The sequence below is a fragment of the Aedes albopictus genome, chromosome 1 (genome assembly GCF_035046485.1).
Source record: "Aedes albopictus strain Foshan chromosome 1, AalbF5, whole genome shotgun sequence".
Classification (NCBI taxonomy): domain Eukaryota; kingdom Metazoa; phylum Arthropoda; class Insecta; order Diptera; family Culicidae; genus Aedes; species Aedes albopictus.
In genome coordinates this window covers 345,947-361,401 of record NC_085136.1, presented here as the reverse complement: position 1 = coordinate 361,401, position 15,455 = coordinate 345,947, and the positions used below count along the sequence as shown (strand labels likewise).

Here is a 15,455-nt window from a genome sequence, read left to right as displayed (position 1 = left end):
GTTCTTGATCTCGATCGCCTTTGCTTCTCCCAGGTGTTGTAACGCATCAACGTTGTTTGAGTTCGAGTTTCTTAGATGAAATCCTCCGTTTCGATGGACCTTGCGCACATTTGCTGCATTTGCTTTGCTTCTTCTATGCTACCGAATTGTCGAGATAGTCGTCCACATAGTAACAAGACCCTTACTACAGCGGGTTAAAAACAACAGAACATCCTGAAGATTCAAGTTTCTGAAGTTAATTTCACTAATAAGTGTTTACAGAGTACTCGGAAATGCAGTTGCGTAAATAAAAACTGGAAAATTCTTGGGAAAATTATATATCCAATGATACGAAGTTCCATAATCGAATTCAAAAGTTTTTGATGAATTTCCTTTAAGAGTTACACCTGTTTGTCTGTGGCCCAAGTTTCAATCTGAAGATTTACCCAACATTTCGAAAATATCCTATATGAAAAATTACAAGCATGTGTAAGATTCTTTGGAGCAAGGACAACTTTGTCCCAATTCACACCGGCATCGCCCGAAGGCCATACGAGCCTTCTTGATTCTGAACTTAATGTGAGGTGTCCAGGAAAGCTTGGAATCAAGAGTGACTCCAACATACTTTACCTGTTTAGTCACAACGATTCCAACGCAATTACGGTTTCACCTTTCCGTGAAAAGAGCAATAGATGTTTTACTCGGATTAACCGAAAGGCTATATTGGCGACACCAACCCTCAACTACCCGAAGAGAGCTTTGCATTAGGTCGAAAAGGGTGCTTGATGCACATACCGACTTACAATGTTTGGTAGTCGTCGGCAAAACTGTGGGGTATGAACAAAGCTGAGTAGCATTCTCCATGCGTGTATTTCCCCTAGCAAGCATCAGTGACAGCCAGCACCATGACGGGGTCGTCGTCAGTGTGATGCTGCCTCATTGACGAGTGGACTGTTGGCGGAGCAAGTCGCCATCACCGCGAGGTTCCGTATTATGCCAAGTGATTCTACTGCAGTTTGCTAAGATGGCTGGGAACGGATTGTTCCAGTGAGTTGCCCGGTATTCACATTGGCGATCCTGCCAGGAGTGCATCATAATCAATAACAAGTTAATCATAAAATAGGTAGAATCACTTGGCATAAAAACAGTGAGAGAAAACAAATCGTTTTGGTGTGTGAAGTGTGTGGTGGTGCTGCAAACACAGTAAAGTGGGTGTTGCAATTCTGCGGTTCCTGACGAAAGCTAGAGCGCGGAAAGTTTTTGTTTTTCCAACCGCGTTCTGTTTTAGCCTTGGTTCTAGCACAAACACATGAACAAAGGCGCGGTGACGTGGTTGATTTTTGTTGTCGACTGGTAGCACGCTGTGGATAGGTGGTTGGTCGGTCGATGATTGCATGCATGTTTTTTTATTGTCGTCGCGGTTGAAACCCGAAGTTTCCCCACACCCGACAATCGAATTTTCTCAAAATCCATACGTGAAACCTAACGTCGGACGTAGGGCGCTGGACAGCGGACCTGGCCCTCTATACAGCGCACTGTGCCCGACGTACGTCCGACACACGGTTCAGGAGAAAAATCGATTTTCGCGTGTCAAAAATTCCGATTTTCAACTGCACGAACAATATGTTCCTGCTCGGCATGGATGGTCGCGCTTTCGTTGATTCCTCGGATCGTACATGCTCGTGTTGTCGCTCGGTTGAACGGTAAATGCAAACAGGTTGATGTGCATGATGGTAGAGGTGTTTGGCTATTGTGAATGTTGCCGTAAAATACTCGTGGCGTTGGTTGGTTGGGTTGGTTTTTTTGTTCGGGTTTTTGGTTGGGCGTGTCGAACCGCCGAAAATTTTTCTGCATAAGGAAAATGCAGGGACGTGTAATGAAAACCGTCCAAGGAAACGGCATTTTTAGATAACCGCCGAAAATTATTCTGCATAGAGAAAATGCAGGGACGTGTAATGAAAACCGTCCAAGGTAAAGGCGTTGTTGGATAACCGCCGAAATTTTTTTTTGCATAAGGAAAATGCAGGGACGTGTAATGAAAACCGTCCAAGGAAACGGCATTTTTGGATAACCGCCGAAAATTATTCTGCATAAAGAAAATGCAGGGACGTGTAGTGAAAACCGTCCAAGGTAAAGGCGTTGTTGGATAACCGCCGACAATTTTTCTGCATAAGGAAAATGCAGGGACGTGTAATGAAAACCGTCCAAGGAAACGGTATTTTTGGATAACCGCCGAAAATTATTCTGCATAAAGAAAATGCAGGGACGTGTAGTGAAAACCGTCCAAGATAAAGGCGTTATTGGATAACCGCCGAAATTTTTTCTGCATAAGGAAAATACAGGGACGTGAAATGAAATCCGTCCAAGGAAATGGCGTTATTGAAAAACTGCCGAAAATTATTTGCATCAGTAAAATGCAGCGATGTGTAAAGAAACCCGTCTAAGGAAATGGCGTTGCATGATAACTGCCGAAAGCTGTGCGTGAGGAAAATGCAGGGACGTGTAATGAAAACCGCCCATCAAAATTGCATATCGTAAAACAGTTTAAAATTTGAAGTATGCAATGAAAACATATCTACTGAAAATATCTTGTAGAACCTCTTTCGAACTCGTTTTGTAGAATCTATCATCGTATAATGAAGGACATTTGTGTGTTATATATGGTCCATCTGTACCATCACATTGAAACATTGAAAATGGAGTTGTATGATATCCTCCTCCTCTCTCCTCTTCTTGGCGTAACGTCCTCACTGGGACAAAGCCTGCTTCTCAGCTTAGTGTTCTATGAGCACTTCCACAGTTTTTAACTGAGAGCTTCCTCTGCCAATGACCATTTTGCATGTGTATATCGTGTGGCAGGCACGAAGATACTCTATGCCCAAGGAAGTCAAGGAAATTTCCATTACGAAAAGATTCTGGACTGACCGGGAATCGAACCCGTCACCCTCAGCATGGTCATGCTGAATACCCGTGCGTTTACCGCCTCGGCTATATGGGCCCTTGGGAGTTGTATGATATACGGAATCTTTAGTCTGATAAATCTCAAATTCGTTAATCTCTTGTTTTTTCTTTTTTTTTCGGAGAAGAGGGAGAATGTGGGGTATGAACAAAGCTGAGTAGCATTCTCCATGCGTGTATTTCCCCTAGCAAGCATCAGTGACAGCCAGCACCATGACGGGGTCGTCGTCAGTGTGATGCTGCCTCATTGACGAGTGGACTGTTGGCGGAGCAAGTCGCCATCACCGCGAGGTTCCGTATTATGCCAAGTGATTCTACTGCAGTTTGCTAAGATGGCTGGGAACGGATTGTTCCAGTGAGTTGCCCGGTATTCACAAAAACCATAAGTAGAAATCCCGCTATTATTGAGTTTCCTCCATAGCGTATCTGCTACGAGATTCCACAAAAGCGGCATTGGTTGCATCCACAAACACTCAATATCCTAATCGCTGCTTGACGCAATGTCGAGAAGAGATGTCGGTTTTTGAGCAATTGGTGAATCCAGTTGGAAATCATAGGAGATATACTCCGACCCCGTGAGTCGTCCAATATGGATATCGATAGGCACGTTGTCAAAGGCACCCTCGATATCGTAAACAACCTTTTTTAAGAGCAACATTAACGGCGGCTACTATTCGAGCAACCCGCGCAGCGCTACCATTTTGACTTAACCACCGTTTTCCATACCGGTAGCAATCAAATTAGTCACCTTGATTCGTATCGGGAGGGCTGTCATATTCCCATATAATTTTTAGCAGCGCAACTGTCCCGCTACTATATTTGGTCACCCACCCATAGCGCTACTATTTTGCGAGCGCATCCAGCAGCGACCGGTAAAGTTTGCTGCAATGATGGAGGGCTGCCAAACGGGGTATAGAAGCGCACCGTTAAAGGTGTTAAAGAGTCACAGTGGACTTAGGCATGCTGGTTGACATGAAGAGGCACGTTGGCCAGATGAACATCACGATTGTGATGATCCACAATGCGTTCTAAGCATTTCAGAAGAACAGAGGTCTAACTCATAGGTCTTTGTTTCTTCATACGACGCACAATCCACTTTCGGAATAAACTTTACAGTAATATCCCGTCAAGATGGGGAAATACAACCTGTAGCAAGACTGCAAACAAGTAGTTTTTTTTTCAAACATGTTCAAAATAATCAAATCCTTTCTGAAGCAAATCAGGATAAATCCTATCTTCCCCAAGAGATTTGGAAGTGCAAAGCTACATAGTGCCAGTGCCCATTCAATCGATTCTATGGTTGCAACACTCAACGCTGAAGCATGACTACAAGAAAAGACATCAGGTTCATCCAAGGAAGTGTGTGCTGAATAAGTATTCCAGAACTTCCTAATCAGAGGAAGTGAAATCGCCATTTGGCAAACAAAGTTCGTGGACTCGGAAATCCTTGGATTTTGCTCAACCGACTGGATTCATTCAAACTGAAAACATTTGTACAGCCGGATTGTTCAGCAGACCTTGCGAGCCGATTGTCGTTTTTCCAACTCTTTCTACATTGTTTCCTGAGCTTCGCCAGATCAGAGTTCCAACAAGGGGTTCCTCTTGTGGCCTTCACAGCCCGGAGAGGGCACACTTCTTTAAAAGCTTTCATGATTAAGCTCGTTGTAGTATCCATCATCTTAATCATTTGGAGTGTCAATCAAATCAGTTGGTTGACCGGGGATTCCTGAAACTCAAAGTTTTTTTTTTAATTTTACCATTTTGTTTATTTGTTTAGGCTCACATGTTTAATACAAAACTCTACAGAGCCGAGGATCAATAATATTTTACAAAAATACAAACAAAACACTTTCAGTATTTGGATTTCCGGGCACACTTTTTCTTCGGAACAGTATTCGAACCGGAGCTGGAGCCGAAACCAGAAGCTGCAAATCGGGACCGTCGTTGCTGCGCTTGCGGGTTAGCCATCGCTTCCTTGAAGGCTTTCACCACCACTGCAAATACCGCTATGCTTTCTTTTCTTCATTTTTCTCTATCCAAAACGTCCAGGTTAACGGTAAGCTGCACTTGATTCGGAACAATTGGGTTTTTAAATTAAGAAAAATGTATTGATTTTTTTATTTTATACGAAAGAGCACCTTTTTCTGAACCACCATATTTTTTTCAGATTTTTAGAACTTCATTTTGGTACCTAAAACCGCTTTCGAAGAGATTTTTCGAAATCACCTTTTGACAGCTGGCCAACTGCTTGACAGCTCCGCCCAGTACAAAATGCGACGAGGGGTGATTCGACAAATCGCTCCCATACAAACTTCAAACTGATTTTTATATAGGTTCCCGGGCACCAAAATTCATTAAAATTTGGATTTCGGCTCAGTTTTGCATGCAGATTCTGAATATGGAATTATCTCAACACCGCTAAAGGAGCCAATTGCTTCCGGGGGTTGAAAAAACTCAAAGTTTGTAAAGTAATATTCAAGTCTTCAAAAAAGATGTAACCGTGGTCAGATAAAGATTTCTCATCTGACACATGCCAATTGGTCAACTCGTTGCTTATTCTACTAAAGCAAAACGTTATGTCTAACCCTTCCTCTCTGGCAGATACAATAAAGGTTGGGCGGCCTATGTTAAACTGGAGCCTCTCAAGTTAATGTCTGAGCTGCTCCACATGATATGGTGAGCATTAGCATCACTGCCAACAAGTAGCGGAAGGCCTTTTGAAGTGCAGTATGCGATGACTTGTTTGAAAGCATCCGTAGGGGATGGTTCATCATGCGGTAAATAAACCGAACAATAAACAATACATTACTGGTGGTTAGTTTAGAGATGAGTGCAGCAACAGTTGCGTTGTTTACAAGCACACAGGCTCGAGGCATGACAAGGTTTCCTAAATAGAAATTTCCCTTACGAAAGTAAGGTTCTTGGACAACGCCACTAGGGCTGTACCGTTTTGCATAAGTCTTCAAAGATTGTTCATTACTGTTCTTTTATGCTGAGGATCGATCTGAGCTATCCTAACCGTAGATAGTGCTCAAACTAGGTAAGATTAAAATCTCGTTGCAATAACAACACAACAAAGAACAGCAACAATAAAACCAGATCGGTATCGTTTGGAAAATGCTAAAGTCGCCTAGAATACACTGTATAAATCGCATAATTCAAAAACATGTAGGTGAAAATTTAAACTAATACTGTTGTGAGCGGTCTGGTACTCCACAGACTCCGTTAGCGATTAGGTTTTTATTGGACTACCCTAGCCGTTCATTCCTAGGCACGGTAAACATATAGTCACATCAAATCATGGTCATCTGTTTACTCGACTCTTACTTAGGCTTATAGTCTAACAAATTGCATTGATTAATTACTGATCCTCGTCGATGTTTCGGACCGGCTATTGGACCATCTTTAGGACCCAAATGGTTTATGAAAATTGAGAAAAAAAAATTAGGCCCTGAAGATGGTCTAATAGTTGGACCGAAACATCGGCGATGATCAGTAATTAATCAACGCAATTTGTTAGACTGTAAGCCGAAATTTCTAAGAACAAAGGACAATCATCCAGTCGAAACCTATAATCTCCCAAACAGATTTACTCGATTTATTGGTAGGAAGTGTTCATGATCATCGGAAAAGTGAGAGAATGCTTATATGATATGACGTTATGATCGAAAAGCCATGAAAATGCAGCTTTGACAAAGTGAACCTTTGCAATCAAAATTAAGTTTTTATTTCAACCTTATCGTATCTAAAAACGGCCGAAGATGTTTCGGTTATAATTTACTCTCGCTTAGCATAGCTTGAAATTAACCTCCATATCGAAACCTTTTTTCTCGTACTCGACCACGTGCTTCTTCACCATCTGCTCCACGTTGATGCAGTCCAGTTTCTCCTGAACGCGCGTCTTCAGCGGATTCTCGATGGCGTCCATGATCTGGTAGCGCAACAAATTGGGCAAGATGTTGACTACCGCTTCCACAACGTAATCCAATGTCCCGGCGCCATCGCAGCGAACCTGAATATTTCCCAGCTCCAGCTGAATGTCGTTGAGCTTGGGCTTCCGGCGAAGATCCAGCGGCTGTTGTACCTCGAACGATACCTTGATGTGTTCCACTGTGAACTGGGCTTGTCCTGCGCGAGACACCATACCTCGACCAACGGAAACCTCCCACTGAGTGGAGCCCATGATGCGCTGCGTACCAACCTGCATCGTCAACGCAACGGTATTGTTCTGCATGAGGATTCCGATGTCTCCGTAGCGATAGAAGCTAGACACGCCACGAATCCAGGTGTGCGACGTATGCATTCCGAATATTCCGGCCGTTGTATTGTAGTCCGGAATAAGGTAGGGATCGAATTTCTTGTTACGCACAAGCGTGCGTGCTTCCCCAATGGCCATGTCCAGCGGAGAGATCGAGTTCGGAAATACGATGCTGTACTCGGTGGTCATGTTCTCCACGCGGGTATCGATTTCGGCGCGAATTTTCGAATAGGCTTCGCTCAGCATGAACGGTTTAATGGTATCGAACACCAAATTGGAAGCGGAGTTGACCACACTCTGGAAGATGCTGCCCATGAAACCCAAATTTTGGAAGTCCATCGACATGTCGTCGAATGTGATGTCCAAACTGATATCCTGGGTGCGGACTTTGCCGTCCCGATCAACCGATAGCGATACGTTTCCTAGAAGAACCAATTGAAATACCAGGTATTTACTGACGAAATCTAAGTAACATTAAATGACTGATATTTCGATGATAAAATTGCCGAAATTATATAACTTTTAGTAAAGAGTCGACGTTTTAGCGATTCAATTTTAGTGATGTACTAAATATTCGTCTGGCCAGACTTTACTGAGCATACTGAATTGGCCAAATACTATTTAAATGGATTGAATATAACGACAACACACTAAGCCAAGAATTCAGTAAAATGCGTAATTCTAATTCAGCATTTACTAACAAGAACATCAGTCGAACATCTGGCCGATGATTCGTTTAGCCAAATAATAAAATCTGAAATATTCGGTCGAAGGTCGGACAGAGCTGTTCGGTACATCACTAATAAGGCCTAGCCTGTGTTGGATCCTCCCCAACTAACATTTTTTACTGAATAAGAGTTTGAAAAAGCTTGTTTCCAAGAACGTTTGCTGTTAATATGCAGCTATTTCAGTTAATAGGGTCGGCATCTGTCCACTTGAATCGGCAACGATAATCACACAAACTCAGTTGAACCACCCTACCTTTGGTCATGACGTTCTTCAACACCACGGTGAAGGGACCCTCGGCCCGATTGAAGAATGTGCTCATCGTGTAGTTGCCCTTGACGAGCATTTCGTCGATCTGGACTCCGGTTTGAACCTTCATCGTGTTCAGCTCCGTTTTGAACATCTTGATGCGAAACTTGGACAGCCCATAGGCCAGCACATTCTTCATGTGCATTTTGGCTATCGAGAAGGACTGTTTAATTTCCGGAATCGGCATCGGATCCGGAACGGTGGCCCCGGGTAAACCAACCGGATCTTCCTGTTTGTAAAGATCAATCACTGCGAACAGCTGAGCCGAAATAAGGCTCTCTCCAGCCTGTTGGTTGTGCTTGTCCACATCCTCCGGTGAGGATTCCTCCGCCGAGGACGATTTATCTAGGAGAGGAAATGCGAATTCCGATGAATCAAAAACTCACGCAAACGCCATCTTGACCCCGTAGTGGCTTACCCTCGTCACATCGCACCGTGCTGATAAGGAGGCAATTGAACAACAATAGTGCGATTAGCAAGCGTGCTCTGAACATCGCTGTCGGATCGTTTGCGGTGCGTTTCTTCGTCTATATTCTTCGGGATGATCACTGAGACTGAGCTAGCTGAGAGATCACAGAAGATGACCGTCTGCGTCGCGTGAGTCAGTGTCGAGTTGAGAAGAGCGTTATCAATTATTGATTCGGATGTTCGAAAGACTTGAAGTCTGGCTGGGGAAAGCAGTACGAAAGAATCGTTATCAGTCACAATGGAACTCTGAACACTGAATCGTACCTACCATACAGGTTATAGTAAGCAATACTCAACGTTGCTGCTTAAAACAAATATGCTTTTTTTTATTGGCGTAACATACAAACTGGTAAAAGTCTGCTTTTTACCTTAATAGTCTATGGGTATTTTCACATAGTTTTAAACTAAGAACATCCATTGCTAATCGTACAACAATACAGTTATGAAAATAGACTTTTACTTTGTTCCAAAAGCCGAGTCATGGGTCTAACGTGTAATTTTAGCAGTCGTATATCGTGTGACTGGCATAAAAAGATCTATATCAAATAGAGATGATAAGAAGTCCCCGAAATCCAATTAATACCAAAGATACAGGGTGCGGCAGGAAAAAATGCGAAAAGTTCAAGGCACTATTACACGCTAAATATGGGATATATATGACTATTGTTTCATGACAGTGTATCAGTCAATGTCTATATTCTAGCACTGAAAAATAAAAATGAACACATTTGATATTTAACATGTGATAATGTAGGCCTAATTAGCGGATATCAATAAACTGCGCGCCCAATGGTCATTAAACAAAATGACTATAACAGTAACAAAATTAGCTCAAATTCGATGAACAACCAGACCACACTGATCCAAAGCCATGTAGTTTCACATAGCAGATGAAATAAGTACATATATTTAATGATATTGTAGAGAAAATCAAAAAAATTGTTTTATCAGATGCGAAATTTAGCGACCTGTGCGATTTTCTGCGGTTTGAAAATTCTGGTTGTCTTCATCTTCAGGCGCCGCCCTGCAAAGGCTAGTGACCAAAATGGGAAATTTTTTAATTTACTTTTCAGAAAACTAGCCTATTATAGATCATGGAACGTTGAAACATAGATTGGTTAATGTCAAATGGACGAAAATGAGGTTTGAAGTTGAAAAACACTTTCGCATTTTTTCCTGCCGCATACTGTAATGTACTTTAGCAAAGAATGGACGCCCAGACATAACCTCAAAATGATCTACTTAACGGCTTTGGGTTTACTGCTTTGACTACCGACATCCACCGCAATTTCTCAGAAGTCTTGCATTCGATTCAGCTGAAGTTTTGTGTGTAGTTAGTAGTGCTGAACTACATTTATCTAGATTCAATCAACTACAGCGAATTTCAGAAGCTGAATCTGAAAACATGCCCAACAAACATTTTTGCCGTATAAGAGTGGAACAAACTACTCTTAAGCAAACTTTAGCTTAAGAAACAGCTATTCAGCTAGTTCTGTTACTTGGGTGGTATACGAAGAACTTGTGCCGTAAGATTAGTTCTACAAGAAAGTTACGGAAATACCACTCTAATCGTAATAGTTAAGGATAATATCATTAGCTTTTTTCGAAGGTAGTAAATTACATTTACCTTGAATGTTGGAGATAAAGCGGTTATTTGTGACTTTTTTGTAGAATTGATCTAGCTGCAAACGTTTTTCATACACCACATTTTCAGATTTAGCTTCTGAAATGAGCTGTAGATGATTGAATCTAGATATGTCGAAATGAATAAATAAATAAATAAATAAATACTGGTTAGTGCTTACTATCATAAGGCTGGCTCCAGAGGGCAGAGGCACGTTATATTCCATCTGGGACATTTGTGCCATCAAATAATAAAGTACTTACAATAGGCTCGGCGCTAGTACTTACAATCGGCTCGGATGGGCTAGATCTCGCCCGAAACCGGTCGACAAAAGGTAATTTTTTAAATCTTTTCTTGACGATTGTAAGAACGATAAGTATTGTCGAATAGAGACGAACCAGCCAAGGGCTGAAAGTCTCTTTAATAAAGACAAATCAATCAATCAAGTATTGTCTTGTGTCGCATCGCGTATTGTGTGTGATTTTTCATGGGATTGCTTCCGGGATTCCTCATGGGATTTCTTCACGATTTCCTTCAGGTTTTTCTCCAAGAGTTCCCCAAGAATTCACCCGAGAATTTATTCTGTGTTTCTTTCATCCAGGGATTATTCTAAAAAATCCTCCAAGGATTCACCCAGGAACTCTTTTTAGAATTCCTTTAGGAATTCCTCTTTGAATTTAATCAAGAACTCCTCCAGCAATTGACCCAGTACATCCTCCAGTTACTGTTTAGGGATTCCCTTAGGAATGCCTCTAGGAATTGCTCTCAGGATTCCTCCTGAGGTTTCTTTAGGAACTCCTGCAAGGATTTCATCAGGAACTGCTACAGGCATTCCTCAAGGAGTTCCTCCTCGAACTTTTCCTAGGATTCCTTCAGGATTTCTCCAAGAATTCCATCTACGATTTCTTCCTAAGATTCCTTCAGGAATTCCTCAAGCGATTCCACCACGAATTTCTTCAGAGATTTCTCTGGAAATTGCTGCAGGGATTCCTCTATAATTCATCCCTGGAGAAAAAAAAACATTCTACAGAAATGTCTCTAGAGATTCCTCTAAAAATTCCTCCAGGAATTCTTCTAGAGATTTCTCCGGGAATCCCTACAGACATTCCTCTAGGATGTCCTCCATGAATTCTTCCTGGAAATCCTACAGAGATTCCTCCAATAATTTCTCCAGGGCTTCATTCGGGAATTCTTTCTGGAACAACTTATTTTAAAAATTCCTCCAATGATTCTCCCAGAAACTCTTCTTAGGATTCCTTTAGGAATTCCTCCTTGCATTCTCTGAAGGTACTCCTCCAGGAATTAATTCAGAACTTCCTCCAGGAACTGTTTAGGGGTTCACTTGGGAATTACTCGTCTAAGTATTCCTTCAGAATTTCTCAGAGAATTCTCAAAGAATTTCAAAGAAATCTTCAGGAGTTCCTCTGGGGATTCCTTCAGGAATTCGTCCAGGAGTCTCTCCAAGAATTACTACACGAATTATTTCACAGATTCCTTCAAGAATTCCTCCTGAGATTCCTGCATGCATTCCTTCAGGGCTTCCTCCAGGAATTCTATCAGAATTTTTTCCAAGGATTTCTCAACAAATTTCTCCAAGGATTCTCTCAGGGATTCCTTCAGGAATTCCTCAAGTCGTTTCTCAAGGGATTTTTCTTAGAAATTTCTCTCAGAGTTCCTCTAGAAATTCCTCCAGAAAATCATCCAGGCCTTCAGGCATTCCTCCAGGATTTTATCAAGGAATTTCTCCAGGAGTTCCTCCTTGAGTTTGTGCCAGAATTGACCCAAGAATTGCTCCTGGACATCCCTCAGAAATTATGTTCTCAATTTCTTCAGGAATATCTCCAGGAAATCCTCTAAGGAATTCTTCAGAAATTCTTCCAGGAAATTCTTCAGGAATACTTTCAGGAATTTTTCAGGGATTCCTCCGGGCATTTCTTCAGTGCACAGTGTTCGAAATCGATGATTTTACGATCAAAATTAAATAACTTTTTTAAGGTTGGTTCTAGAGGTTTGGCGTGTTCTACAAAGTTTTTCTGCATGTTAAAAGGCGTCTTTTGATAAAATGTAATAAATGATTAATCCCACTGGAAGTGAGATAAAAAAAATTATTTTTTCGAAATATTTTTTTAGAGGTTTGACGTCTTTGGCAAAGTTGTAGCCCATAATAAGAGAACAAAAACCGTAGAACATGTCAAAGCTCCATCTCTTACGGTTTTCAATATATGGAGCGTTTTGTGCGAAGTACCCCTAAAACTAGTTTTTTCAGTGTAGCTTCAACAGATAAAATCCTACAGTTTTGTGACCTTCTACAAACTTGTTCAGGACGTCGAATTACACATTTCTTTTGAAGATGTTAAGTCATTATATCTTCAAACAAAAAAGTTATAGGCAAATTTATCATATTTTAAGGTGTACTTTCACCTTAAGTAACTATTTCCGGCGCAAAATGGCGCAGATGGCTCAGTCGGTAGTTGAAAGATTAGACTTTTAACTATCACTTGGGGATGGAAACCCTCGTGGGCAATAGTGGGAAAGGTGGTTTAAATACATGACAAAAACTAATTATTTTGCCTGTAATACAAGCGAGAATACAAGCAAAATAAATAAAAGAAATAATAATTAAGAAGCCCACAGTAATTTTTACTGCACTGTGTTTCTTCCAGCAATATTTTACAAACGTTTTTGCAAAAACCAGTGAGTTTTTATCACTTAAAATTAAAACATCAGAACAAAATATTGTTCCCGAGAGTTATAACTCAAGCTAGTTCTAAATAAAAGTATTGAATTTCTTCAAAATAATGACAACATATCTATGCCCAAATGAATGACAACCTACTCAATAGTCATAAAACTGAATGGCTACGGTGGTTAGAATATCAAATGCGTTTTGATAAATACCTTCGCAGTTCTTATAAAGGTAGTTGTAATTTTACATTCTTCAATACATATTTTGACGATTTCCTGGTGAAAATGAAGTTTATCTTTTATATCAAATGATCAATTTAATATAAAGATTTATTTTCAACCCGGTTTTTGTGAAAAGTACTGTTAAAAATATGAAAAGTATTTCAGCTAATGCATGATGCAGACGATGGGACGTAACATGTAATTGGTTAACGAGATTAAAAATAATGTTTGAAATTAAAAAAAAAAACTATCGCGTTATTTCTCGGCACCCCCTGTATTTTATTGATTTATATCTGATATATTTCTATTGCTTCCCAGTTGTAAGTCAAACTCGTGGATTACCGAAAAAGCTGTTAATCTGCTATCGGACGAAACAAAACTTCTGATGTTTTCCGATACTGATTCCGTAGTTGAAAAGTCAAACAACAAATATATAAATACATGAAAAAATAACAAAAAAAAATCTACTATGTGTTTTGATGCACATCTTGAACTGTTCAATATTTCCTTCTTCCTATTTCTAGCGCTACTTAACTTGAATATTGCCCCAAAACAAAACTTTAAACAGGTAATTTTAAAGTAACTTTATCAGAAATTGTCTGACCATCTGATAGTAAACAATATTAATTCAAAATCATGAATAAAATATTATGTTTGGTTAAAACAATGCTCAAAAACGACACGAATGCAACTTTGGTGTAAAGTGTCGCTAATTGAGGTAAATAAATCACTAAATCATGCTAAAAAATGTTGTAAAATATTGCTGGAAATACCGCAATGCAGTAAAAATTACTGCGGTCTCCTAAATGATTAATTTTTATTTATTTTTCTTGTATTACAGGCAAAATAATTAGTTTTTATCATGTATTTAAACCACCTTTCCCACTATTGCCCACGAGGGTTTCCACCCCCAAGTGATAGTAAAAAGTCTAATCTTTCAACTACCGACTGAGCCATCTGCGCCATTTTGCGCCGGAAATAGTTACTTAAGGTGAAAGTACACCTTAAAATATGATAAATTTACCTATAACTTTTTTGTTTTAAGATATAATGACTTGACATCTTCAAAAGAAATGTGTAATTCGACGTCCTGAACAAGATTGTAGAAGGTCACAAAACTGTAGGATTTTATCTGTTGAAGCTACACTAAAAAAACTAGTTTTAGGGGTACTTCGCACAAAACGCTCCATATCTCGAAAACCGTAAGAGATGGAGCTTTGACATGTTCTACGGTTTTTGTTCTCTTATTATGGGCTACAACTTTACCAAAGACGTCAAACCTCTAAAAAAATATTTCGAAAAAATATTTTTTTTATCTCACTTCTAGGGGGATTAATCATTTATTACATTTTATCAAAAGACGCCTTTTAACATGCAGAAAAACTTTGTAGAACACGCCAAACCTCTAGAACCAACCTTAAAAAAGTTTTTTAATTTTGATCGTAAAATCATTGATTTCGAACACTGTGCAGTGGTTTCTTCAGGAATTGCTTCAGGGATTCCTCCAGAAATTCCTCCACAAATTTCTCTCGAGGTTCCTCCAGAAATTTCTTCACTAATTTCACCAGGGATTCCACCAGGAAATCCTCCAGAATTTCATCCACGAAATCCACCAGAAATTCCTCCAAGGGTTCTTCCAGGAAATCCTCTAGAGAATTCTTCAAAAATTATTCCAGGATATTCTCCAGGAATACCTTCATGATTTTTTCAGGCATTCCTCCAGAGATTCCTCCAGGAATTGCTTCAGGGATTCCTCCAGGTATTTCTCCACAAATTTATCTAAGGATTCGCCCAGGGGTCCCTCAGGGTTTCCCCAGGCAATTCCTACTAGAATTTCTCCAGGAAGTCTTTCAGAAATTCCTCTAGAAATTGTTCCAAGAATTTCTCAAGGGATTTTGTAAGAAAAACACAAATAATAGAAATAGAAATCTCCCAGAATTTCTCTAGAAATTCCTTCAGAAATTCATCCAGTAATCCAAGAATTTCTTCGCCAGGAATTCTTCCAAGGATTTTTACTGCAATTCCCACAGGAAGACCTTTGGGAAATCATCCAGGTATTCCTCCAGGATTTTATCCAGGAATTTCTCTAGGAACTCCTCCAGAAATTCTTCCACGATTTTTTTCCAGAAATTGTTACTGGACATCCTTCAGAAATTTTGTCAGCAATTCCCCCAGGAAATCCTCTAGGGATTTCTTCAGAGATTTGTCAGGAATTTCTCAGGGATG

The 15,455-nt window shown here is 40.3% G+C and overlaps 1 protein-coding gene across 1 annotated transcript; it reads right to left on the bottom strand.

Moving 5' to 3' along the window:
• Positions 1–6,677: 6,677 nt before the first annotated feature.
• LOC109412868 (uncharacterized) lies at positions 6,678–8,862 on the bottom strand. Its single transcript, XM_019686508.3, has 3 exons — positions 8,649–8,862; positions 8,177–8,575; positions 6,678–7,617 (listed from the first exon to the last, which is right to left on the bottom strand). The coding sequence occupies exons 1-3, from the start codon at positions 8,722–8,724 to the stop codon at positions 6,725–6,727; spliced, it is 1,368 nt and encodes a 455-aa protein (XP_019542053.3). The 5' UTR covers positions 8,725–8,862; the 3' UTR covers positions 6,678–6,724.
• Between the last annotated feature and the right edge of the window lie 6,593 nt (positions 8,863–15,455).

What these genes read in the sequence shown, in the direction of transcription:
- LOC109412868 (XM_019686508.3), bottom strand. Translation starts at nt 8,724, where the DNA reads ATGTTCAGAGCACGCTTGCTAATCGCACTATTGTTGTTCAATTGCCTC. An exon ending in CACGGTGCGATGTGACGAGG is followed by an intron (nt 8,576 to 8,648) that starts GTAAGCCACTAC and finishes TTCCTCTCCTAG; the next exon opens with ATAAATCGTCCTCGGCGGAG. An exon ending in GAAGAACGTCATGACCAAAG is followed by an intron (nt 7,618 to 8,176) that starts GTAGGGTGGTTC and finishes TGGTTCTTCTAG; the next exon opens with GAAACGTATCGCTATCGGTT.